Genomic DNA, 11676 nt, shown 5'->3' with positions numbered 1-11676 from the left:
CATATCTACTTCCTCCTCGGGTTAAGACAATTTCCCAGTGACCCTAGATTGTGGAAGTTGGGTCCTGGACAATTCTCTGGTTTAGTAGAGTAGAAGACCTAGGTTTAAAACTGCTTGTTAATTTACTTCTTGTGGGACCTTGGGAAAAATTAATCTCTTTGGACCTGTTTACTTATCTTAAAAATGAAAGTATTGAATTACATGATCTCTAAAGAGTGTCTTTCAGCTGTAAATGCCAAGATTCTATATAATGGACTATTTTGGTAATGGTTCCCTAGCACTGAAGTTTTCAAGTGCAGGCTGGCTGATCATCTGTCAGATATCATTTACAGAAGGCATTTATGCTTTCAGGAAGGGGCTGGACTACATTATCTCTGAGGCCCCTTCTAACTTTAGGAGTCTATTGTGATCTTTTAGGGTCTTGTAGCAGTAGTTGAAGTGGTTGATAATGAGCTTTTGTATCTCATTGGTAGTGATAAAGAGAAGAGGGGCATAGATATGAGGCAATTCAGAGGCAGAAGTGACAGGACTTGAATTGTGGGAAGTGAAACGAGAGAAAAAGTGAAATATTAAAGTTTTGTACATGAGAGACTGGGTCAGTGACATAGAGAGTGAAGTCCAATAGAAAAAGTTTTTCTTTTTAAAGATAATTTAGGGGCAGCTAGGTGGCCGGTCCTGGAGTCAGGAGTACCTGAGTTCAAATCCAACCTCAGACACATATTAATTACCTAGCTGTGTGGCCTTGGGCAAGCCACTTAACCCCATTGCCTTGCAAAAAACTTAAAAAAAAAGATAATTTAATTGGGTAATTATAATGAACAAGTTTGACTCTGAAGAGATGCACCTAACTCACATCCTTGCAGAGGTGGAACTATATTATTGGAACTTGATTGATATGCTGCTTAGTTTTTCATAATTGCTCCTTCCCTCACTTGCTTTTTTTTTTTCTTTTCTCTTTAATTTTTTTATTTTAGGGATAGATAGATCCCTGGGTGGCAGAGGGAGAGGGATAATATATACACACACACACACACACACACACACACACACACACACACACACACCCCTATATCAGTAACTGAGGCTGAATTTGAATAGGTACTCCTGACTCCAGGGCCGGTGCCCATGAATAATATTTTTCATAAAAGAAAGATAAATATAATTTTTAATATAGTTTGAAGCATTGGTGGTAACCCAAGGTGAAATTTTATTAGGCAGTTGTACATATGATCTGAAACTTGATAAAAAACCATAGAGCTGGAGATAGGCATTTATTTGTGATCCATCTTCCTTGAAATCACAAGATTGGATAAAAATGTCGAGATTGAAAGAAGGAAGACAGCCAAGAGTAGAATTTTTAAGAATACTTACTTTGGGGGGGGGGGTCATAAGTAGCTCCTGGAGACAGAGGATGATCAGTTAGGAGAATTAGAAGAATGTGAAGATGAGGGAGGAAAGTTTCCAGAAGGAAAGGAGTGGTCAACAGTGTCAAAATATTCAGAAGCTGAGGAGATTGAGACTAAGAAGCTTTTTACATAGTGTATTCAATCCAAATAGTTGCAAAATATATTTGGTAACAAGGTATAACTCAATGGTAACATGACCATTGAGAAAGAAATTTCAAGAGTGTTTAGGATGAAAGTCATACAGAAAAAGGATGCAGAGTGGGCATAGAAATTTTTTTTTTCAAGTTTGGTAGTAAAGGGAGAGCTGGAATGAATGGTAGGTGCTAAAGGATGCTAAATTGATTTTCAAAGGTAGAGGCTTTAATTTTTTGTTTTTAAAAGATTGCGAAGACCTGAAAATACTGGTAGACAGCTGGGAAACAGGAAAGAGAAAGGATAATAACTGAAACAGGGCCCTGGAGAAAAGCAGGAGGCAGTGGGATTGTGGATGCAAATTGAAGGATTTTTACTGATGGCAATGTTATGGGCAATTTCATAAAATTAATCACAAGTATTTACATTAGGGTATCAGTCCTACATGATCTTTTTGGGCACAATTTCAATATTTATTTTGAGTTTGGGTTGGCTGGTACTTTACTGATAGTTCCATCTCATTTGTTTTGCTGTTTTTCAGGGTCAGGCCCTTGGATGCCTTTCATATATATCTGAAGGAAACTATAGTACCACCCTTCCATTTTTTTTTAAATTAAATGTTCCCTGTACTTTATCAGAACTGAGAATCTCTGTACATTGGAGGCATTTATTAAATGATTTAACAATAATATTTTACACTCATTTAGCCTTAATGGTTACAAAATGCTTACACACAAATCTTTTATTATTTTCTTTTCCAATTATATACTTTCTACCAATCATTTTTTGCAAGGTTTTGAATCTTATAATTTTCCACTCCCTCCCTTCCCTCCCCCTCCCCCAACAGAAGGCAATCGGATAGTCTTTACATTGTTTCCATGATATGCATAGATCAATATTGAATGTGTTGAGAGAAAAAATATATCCTTCCTGAGTTCAAATTTGGCCTCAGACAATTAATAATTATCTAGCTGTGTGATCTTGGGCAAGTCACTTAACCTCACTACCTTGCAAAAAATATATATATCCTTAAGGAAGAAAGAGAATATTAGGGATAGCAAAATTATGCAATATGTAAGACAATTTTTTAAAAATTGAAGATGATCTTTAGTCTTCAAACTATGTAGCTCTTTATCTGGATTCTGATGGTATCATCCATCAAAGATCCCCCAAATTGTTCCTGATTATTGCACTGATGGGAGTGAGCAAATTCATCAAGGTTGATCATCACCACACGTTATTATTAAAGTGTACAATGTTCTTCTGGTTCTGCTCATCTTGTATAGCATCAGTTCATGCAAATTTTTCAAGACTTCTCTGAAATCCCATCCCTCCTGATTTCTAATAGAACAATAGTGTTCCATCATATACTTATACCACAATTTAACTATTCCCCAATTGAAGGGCACCCCTCAATTATTCCTAATTCTTTGTCACTACAGAGCCTATGAATATTTTTGTACAAGTGATGTTTTTACCCTTTTTCCATGATCTCTTCAGGGTTTTGGTATTACTGGATCAAGGGGAATGCACATTTTTTTTTACCCTTTGCGCATAATTCCAAATTTTTTTCCAGAAAGGTTGAATCAGTTCACAGCTCCACCAACAATGCATTAATGTCCCAGGTTTCCCACATCCCTTCCAACATTGATCATTAGTTATCCTTTTTGGTCTGAGAGGTGTAAGGTGGCAATTCAAAGATGCTTTAGTTTGCATTTCTCTAATCAGTAATGACTTAGAACAATTTTTATGACTATAGATAGCTTTGATTTCCTCGTCTGAAAATTGCATATTCTTTGACCATTTATCAACCGGGGATTCTACGCAGTTGTGACTGATCTGAATAAGGTACCCTAGTAGCCTCAACATTTTTGTAAATAATGTAGGACCATGACCTAGGTAGCAGCCTGGATGTCTATGGAATTTATCTGGCATGAAACTAGTTTGGAAAATTCTCTGAAGTAGTCAAAGGCCGACACAATGAAGACCGTGAACCTAAAATAATGGGGGGAAATAATGGCAAGAGAAGGGGAAGGTGAAACCATCCTCTTTTCTACAAATTGATATTGATATCTTATTGGAAATTTAAATTTTATTAGTTCTGCTGGAGCCCCTGGGCTAATCTAGTATTGCACGATAATTCTGGGCGGGACTACATCGGCCGAGGTCTCTACCTAGGGGGCTGGGCCGCCTGGCGGATAAGGCCGGCCTACTAATACACTATACCGCACTATGTGGATTGGGGAGGTGCGAAGTGCGGGGGCACGAGATAGGCCATTAGCGCCGCGGGGCAGGAAGGAGAGCTGCCCGGAGGAGGCAAGCCAGCTGCTCCGTAGCCCATGTGCCGCTTGCGCGGGTCGGCCAATACACACCCACGCGTGCTCGCGCGCACGCGGCTAAAGGGTCGGCTCGGGCGGGTCCCCCCGGCCCGGGGGCCGCCGTCCTCCTCCCACCGCTGTGCAGGTGCTCTTCCTCCGTGCCGCCCCGCCCGCGCCCCCGGGCCACGCCGGCCGGACCCGCCGGCTTCTCGCGCCCGCCCCCCCCCCCCCCCCCCCCCCCGCCCCACTCCTGCGGCTTCGGGGAGTCCATTTCCGGCAGCTGGGGGACGCAACGCCCCCCCCCCCTCCCCTCCCGCCCTCCCGGCGGGGTCGCGGGCCCGGGGCGGCGGGGCGGCCCGGCCTCCTCCAAGGACAATGAACCCCGCGGGAGAGGGAGAGGGCGAGGGCGCCCGCGTGACCGGAAGTGCCCCCCCGGGCGACCCCGGGATGCCGCGAGGGGCGGAGGGGGCCGAAGGGAGGAGCGGCGTGGGGGGCGGCGGAGCCGCCCGGCGAGCGGACGGCGCAGGCGCCCCCGGCCGCCCCCCGCCCGGCTCCCCGCGCGCCGCGCCCCCGCCCGGCCCGGTGAGGAGAGGGGCGGAGCCGGGATCCGAGGCGGGCACTTCCGGTGCCCACGCGCCGCGCAGCTCCCGCGGCCGTCACTTTGTGTCTGCGCCCGGGCCCCCCCAGGAGCGCCGATCTGGGCTCCGGGCCCCGGGCCGCGCCTCCCCTCCCCGCCCTCCCGCCGCCCCCGGCCCGGCCCGGCCCGGGCCTCCCCGGCCCGCCCGGCCCCGGGCCCCGGAGCTCGGGGCTCTCCAGTAGCCGCCCTCCCGGAGCCCCAGCCCGGCTCTGCGGGCCCGGACCCAGGAATCCTCGTCTCCCAGCCGGACTGGGCGGCCGCCGCCAGCCCCGCAGCGCCCCCCGGCCGGCCGGGCCCGGGACCCGGGGGGTCGGGGTCGCCCAGCCCCGAGCCCCGGGGTGAGTCCGGCGGGGGCCGCCCGGATGGGGCCGCGGCGGGGCGGGGCCCTCGGCGGGGAAGCCTCCCCCCGGCGCGCCTCGGCTGTGCCCCGGGAGCGGCCCGGGCCGGGGAGGGGGGCGGGAGCGGGAGCGGGAGGCGCCGCGGCCGCGCTGCCCTTTCTTTCCTTCCCGGTGCTGGGGGGCACCAGCCGGGGGGGGGGGCGGGGAGAGGCCTAGAGGCCGGCGCGGAGCCGCGGGAGAGCGTGGGGGCCGGGGGCGAGCCCCGGGGGGGGCGGGGAGCGGGCAGGTGCGGCGGCCCCGGGGCCCCCTCCGCCCCGCCGCCCCTCCCGGGGCTGGAGGCCCGGTGGGCGCTCGCGTCTCCGAACAGCTTTGCCCGAGGCTCTGTAGGCCCTTTGTGAGTGCGGCCCGCTGCCTGCCGGCCCCCTAAGCGGGGTGGTGTGGGAGGAACACCGCCGGCCCCCCGAGCCCCAGCTCCCGGCCTCTTCTTAACCTTTCTCGGAACTTCGAGTTTCCCCGACCCTTGAAAGGGCCCCGCTCGCCCGAGAGGGTGTTTGTAACCCGGCCTACCCCACGGGATGGGGGCGAGGACCGGCCGAGGAGGTGTCTTGGGAACAGCCACCAGCCCGGTACAAATACAAAGGGCTGATAATTCTAAGAGGATTAGCCCGATTATGCTAACTTGAACCAAACTGGTGGAAGTGAACACCAGACCTCCACCCCGTACCCTAAAGGGAGGAGAGATAGGAAGTGCCAGAGGACTGGAAAGTGACTTAATTTTGATTTGTGCCCTGTAATGGATGCTGAGCTGGCTTCAGAACCAAGAAGACCCGAGGTGTGAGTCCAGACCCCGACACTGCTGGGCTGTGTGACCTTGGGCTCCTCTCAGCTCCAGACAGCCCTCTACCACTGCTAAGTTGCAAAAGTAGATGCCAATCTACATTGGTAGAGGGAGGCTTCTCATCTAGGATTTTCCCATAAAAATGAAATCATGGGTCCATTTCCTATCCCTTTCTGTGTCAAGCCTAGGGCATAGAGAGAAGGGAATAACATTAATGGAATGGAGGAGAATAGACTAAGGAAAACTTTACAGTTTTCCAGTCAGTGACTCAGGTAAATATGACCATAATTTGCTGGCCATATTTCCTACAGAGACTATTAAACTGTCATCATTGGGAAGGTAGATCACCTTGACTCTGTGCTTTTGAGGTTTGGTAGTTAAATTTTGGTCAAAATCCATACTTACTTTTTTCTCAGTTCTCAGAGGTTATATTGGAGGAAGTAAAATGTGGAGAAAGACTTGTGGACTTAATGGGAAATGGAATTGTTTTAGGAGTGACGAAGAGAGTTTGGCATGGTGAAAAATGCAACATATATATATATATATATATATATATATATATATATATATATATATAATTGAACTCCTTGAGTTTGAATTCCAACCTGTCTAACCATGGAGAGTCATTTAACTCTGGGCCTTGGCTTCCTTTTCTGTAAAATGAAGTTAGACAAGATCTCTTTTTAATTCACAATTTGAAAAAAAAGCCCTGTGTTGAAGAGGTGAGAGCTGCTGCTCCAGCTCTGTGGTGTTATTAGAGTAAGTCCTAATGATTGAGGTAGTGTCAGAGGGGAAAAACCAAGAAGAGCTATTGGTAGGATCCACTAGGACAGTTTTTATTATTTTTTTTCCCAGCAGAGAAGAAAGTCTTGAAGAATAAGAACTGTAATGTATATGATTTCTGGATGCCAGCCTACTGAGGTTGGTTGTTGAACATAATTGATAGAGAAGGCTGAATATTTACTGATGTCTAGAGACAAAGGGATGAATCAAGGTTCCCAAATTGTCTTTAGGATAGATTTAAAGGAAGGAGAAAATGGCACAACTTGAGTTAAGATGGAAACTGTGGGCATGGTTAAAGGCATAGGGACTGGAGAAAATTGGAGAACTCTATTCCCTCAGTTGTTTGTGTTAAGATAGAGGATTGCATGGGAAAACACCTTTGAGACTGGGAAATTTGTATGCTTCTCAGGAGATGAACAGGATAGGCCTGCAGATAAGAAAAGATACCAGGGTCTTGAGCTATTTTACTTTTAGAGGCCTCAGTTTATTTATTGATCACATAATGTACTTATCACTATACGAATCAGTATAGAGGATACAGGAGAAGTATATGGTTCCTGCCCTCAAGTACCTTACTGTCCTACTTAAATGAAACAAGATTGAGTCTAATTAAATTTTAAAGGTATTCCCCCCCCCCCCCCCAAGACAATAAAGACTTTTGGAAATCAGGAAGAGGAATGGTTACAGCAATCCCAAATTGTTAGGGAAGATTACTTTTGTGACCTTGGGCAGGCCATTCATTAGCCCTTATGGATCTCATTTTCCTTATCTGTAAAATAATGGAACCAGAGTGAACAATTTCTAAGATTCCATTTCTAAATCCTAGAGTTCTGTAACTAAAAGGAAGAAGTAGGACCTGATCTAGGCTTCCCCTGGGTGGAGAAAAGTCATGTATCCAGATATCTATCATTTAACTCCAGAAAAGTTAATTGGGGGTGTAGTTTTGTTTTGTTTTGTTTCATTTATCTATCTATTATTTATAGTTTATTTATTTATTGTGTGTGTGTGTGTGGTCCTGAGGACTGTTCTCTTATGGTGGAGGGAAAAGCCCACCTGCCAGTAAGTAGCAAGTAAAACCTGAACAGAATTAGAATGTTTGTTTTCAATCAATAGGTTTCCTTCACCCATGTAACATTCCATTCAGCCTTGGAAGACTGTGGAGATTAGACATTCTTCAAAGAAGTTTTTGAAAGAGTGGTTCTCAAGCTTTTTATAATTACCCCACTTTGACCCTGAGCTCCCCAAACTCTTTATAGGCACTCCAGCAAAACCTGGAGTATTAATCCTAAGTGACTTTGACTCCTTCCTCAGTGGCACAGTGAAAATAAGAAAATTGATCTAAGGTGATGAAAGTCAGGGAGGAATGTGAAGTATACAATTTGTATTTAGTAATTAAGGAGATAGGAAGCTAGCAAAGTGATTTTGGAAAGGGGGAAGAGTGTGTTCCATATTATAGATGAGAGTAGACTATTCCTTATATTGAAAAGAAGAAAAAATTAAAGAGAAAAAAGGGCAAGAACTGAGGTGGGAGATCACTAGAGAGGAAAAGATAGAGTTGATAGATCTTACTGAGGGGAAAATATGAACATATCCTATCTGTTTATATATATATATATATATATCCTTGGCTTGTACCCTTTGGTCTCTGGGAGTATCTGCTTAGCTTGGGTCTCATTGTTCTACCCTACCTAACTTGTTTCCTTCCCTTCCTAGGATCTTGGACCTTTTTCTTCTTCCAGCCTACTAGTCTACTTTGTCTGATCTCCTTTAGTTTCTGACTGAGATGAATTTCTTGGTGCTCTAGTTAACTTTGTAACCTTGTACCTCCTCCTTGGAAGTGGCAGGTCTTTATTAAGGTGAACTCTAGGTTTGGGTTTTTTTTTTTTTGTTTTTGTTTTTTTAAGGATTCTTTTCTCCAGGATAGGTTGGTAGCTTTGGGGTTGACCCAAAGGTCAGCTCTGTAATGGATATGAAATCTAAACTGGAATATTTTCTTACATCTGTCTTTCCAATCGAGAGATTAAAATTTGGAGCCATTCTCCTCTGATGTTGTTCCTTCTCAACCACCCTGACTTATTCAGTAGAATTTTGAAGTAACTACTAAATGTAGAGTGGAGGCCAAGGCAGGGAGACAGCTCTGTTTGATTTGGCTGGGTATCCAGTTTCAGCTGGATGTTCCAGCCTGAGGCCCAGGAGAGAAAAACCCTCCTCTAGGCATGGAGTGGGTGGAGATTGTGTAATCTACTGAGAGTTCAAAATGTCCTAGGCTCTGTACAGAAAATGTACTTGACAAGACTCTGCCCTCTGGGAGATGACCAAGGCACCATGCCACACATATGTTATCACACTGTGGGTACTGAAGAGGGCCAACAGACCCAAGGGGACAGGTTGTACCTAAAGCCTAGAGGAGTAGGATGAAGTTAGAAGGTTTTTTTTTTAGGTTTTTTTTTTTTTTGCAAGGCAAATAGAGTTAAGTAGCTTGCCCAAGGCCACACAACTGGGTAATTATTAAGTGTCTGAGGTCAAATTTGAACTCAGGTACTGTGACTCCAGGGCTGGTGCTCTATCCACTGCGCCACCTAGCTGTTCCAGAAGTTATTTTTTTAAAAACATCTCTGGATGTTTTAGGAAATCTTGAGACTAAGCATCTTAACAGTAACAGAACATTTCAGTAAATTAAATTCAATGAGCATTTATTGCCTGCCTACTTTGTGCCCAGGCACTGTACTAGGTTCTGAGCTATCAGCCAAAAAAGAGGATCAGGAGAGAGGAATGTAGACCCTGAGGGTTTCATTGATCAGTTTTTATACATAGAAATGGAGAGGGACTAGATTCTTTTCTCCTTTTTCAGTTTTTTGTCTTAATGGCATTTTCATCCAGCGAGCTAGGCAGACTTGAATAGAAGTGCTTCGTTTCTTTGGGTGAAGAGATTATGTTTGGGTGAAGGTGAAAGGGTTCCTAATTGCTCCATTGGTAGTAACCCAGAGAAGGGACCTAGATACAGGCATAAAACTGAGCTCATCAGCCATCCTAAGAAGTATATGTTGTGTACAAGAATGTCCTGATTTGATAACCTACTTCTTCTAGGCCAAGGCATTGGAGGAGAAACAGAAGATGGCAGCCCTACATACAACACCAGACTCCCCAAGCTCCCAGCTGGAGAGAATGGAAGTTAGACCAGAGTGTGAAGCTGATCATGAGGAAAGGGAGGGGAGCCCAGATCTGGTTGAAGACAGCCCAGAGGAGATTGAGGGGAGTCCAGAGCCGATGGAGGAGAGTCCTGAGGAGGGTGAGGGGAGCCCAGAACCAATTGAGGGCAGCCCAGAGGAGGATGAAGGCAGTCCAGAGGAGGATGAACACAACTCAGAACTGATTGATGGAAGCCCAGTGGCAATTGATGATCTCCCAGAGCCAATTGAAGGCAGTCCAGGACCCATTCTGGGTAGCCCAGAGCCCATGATGGGCAGCCCGGGGCCTATGGATGACATCCCAGAAACTATTGATGGCATCTCAGAGCCCATCATGGGCAGCCCAGAGCCTATCGATAGCATCCCAGAACCTATCATGGGCAGCCCAGAACCTATTGACAGCATCCCAGAACCCATCATGGGCAGCCCAGAGGTGATTGAGGGCAGCCCAGAACCTATCATGGGCAGCCCAGAGGTGATTGAGGGCAGCCCAGAGCCCATTGAAGGTAGCCCGGAACCCATCATGAGCAGCCCAGAGGTGATTGAGGGAAGTCCAGAACCCATTGAGAGGAGCCCAGAGGTGATTGAGGGCAGCCCAGAGCCAGAATCACAGGAAGCATTGAACCAAGACTCTAAAATGGAGTCCCCAGCTCTTCAGGAGAAGGGTAAGGAGGGGCCTTCCATTTGATTATAATGAGGGTAAACCAGATATTTGGAAAGACCAAGGGCATAGATTGAGGAGGAGATGACAATGCCTCTGGAATAAGCAAGAGGCATTGCATTCAAAAAATGATAAGCTCTAAATTCTGTAAGAACAAAATAGATAGGCATTCCCTGTCTGAATTTGGGACTGTAATGATCTTTCCTGGTTTTAGCTTCCTAGAATTATGGGGTTGTTGGGAGAAGGTGAAAGGGGTATCTGTTTTAATGCATGAGCCTGGAGGAGCAATTAGGAACTCAATATACTTTCTTCCTCAGCTGTGTCAGTTTCCTGGGTTCCAGCTATTTTAAAGAAAGAGATCCTTGATGATGATGAGACAGCAACTGATGCCCAAACTACTGAGTCCCAGGTGAGCTTTTGTTCTTCCTCTGTAGGGCTAGCATCCAGTTTTGAGATTTTTCTTTTAGTAGCTGCGTCTGACTTTGAGCAAGTCATTTAGATCTCTCTGATCTCATTTTCCCCATCTCAGATGGATCTGATATTTAAAAACCTATCTCACAGCATCTTTTTGAGCATCAAGTAGCATCACAGAACCTGAGTTGGAAAGGAAATGAGGAATCTTTTAGTCCATCTCATGTGAGACTTCTAGCGGTAGAGTTATTGTTTTTCCAAGGGAACCTATTCCTCTTTGGGAAACCTAGCATTCTCAGAAAAGTCTTTCCTTATGTTAAACTTAAATTTACATTTTTGCAACTACTATCTAGTGCTCCTAGTTCTGCCTTCTGTGTTGAATCTTTTTTCTTTGTCACCACTCTTGATGTCTGTCCTATTTAAGTTCTCCTTTCTCTATACTTAACTCCTCTCAATTCATTAATCTGATCCTTATGAACTTGAGACCACTTATTGTCTTGATTGCCCTCCTTTGGAAGCTCTTCAGCTTTTCAGTGTCCTAAAATGTATCAACCAGAACTGAACACAATATTTCAAATATTGTTTCTTTTAAAGAAAGATTTTATTTATTTTGAATTTTACAATGTTTCCCCCATTCCTGCTTCCCTCCCCCACCCCTACAGAAGGCATTCTGTTAGTCTTTATGTTATACCATGTTATATTGATCTCAGGAGATGATAGAAAATCATATCCTTAAGGAAGAAAAAGAAAGTATGAGATAGTAAAAATATATGATAATATAACTTTTTTTTTCTAATTTCATGATAATAGTCTTTGGTCTTTGTTCAAAGTCCATAATTCATTCTCTGGATACAGATGGTATTCTCCATTGCAGATAGCCCCAAATTGTCCCTGGTTGTTGCACTGAAGGGATGAGCAAGTCCATCAAAGGTTGATCATCACCCCCATTTTTTTTAGGTTTTTT

The 11676-nt window shown here is 45.5% G+C and overlaps 1 protein-coding gene across 1 annotated transcript in view; it reads left to right on the top strand.

The window, feature by feature from the left end:
* The first annotated feature begins 6255 nt into the window (after positions 1-6255).
* ZNF316 (zinc finger protein 316) overlaps positions 6256-11676 on the top strand; it is a 35204-nt gene continuing 29783 nt past the window's right edge. Inside the window, exons 1-2 of the mRNA XM_074199002.1 lie at positions 6256-10305; positions 10619-10710. Of these exons, the coding sequence (XP_074055103.1) occupies positions 9567-10305; positions 10619-10710 (831 nt within the window). The 5' untranslated portion in view covers positions 6256-9566. The remainder of the gene's footprint in view (positions 10306-10618; positions 10711-11676) is intronic.

Source organism: Macrotis lagotis, chromosome 8 (assembly GCF_037893015.1).
Source record: "Macrotis lagotis isolate mMagLag1 chromosome 8, bilby.v1.9.chrom.fasta, whole genome shotgun sequence".
Classification (NCBI taxonomy): Eukaryota; Metazoa; Chordata; class Mammalia; order Peramelemorphia; family Peramelidae; genus Macrotis; species Macrotis lagotis.
Note: the sequence above shows the minus strand (reverse complement) of the source record. Positions and strands in the feature narration are given on the sequence as shown.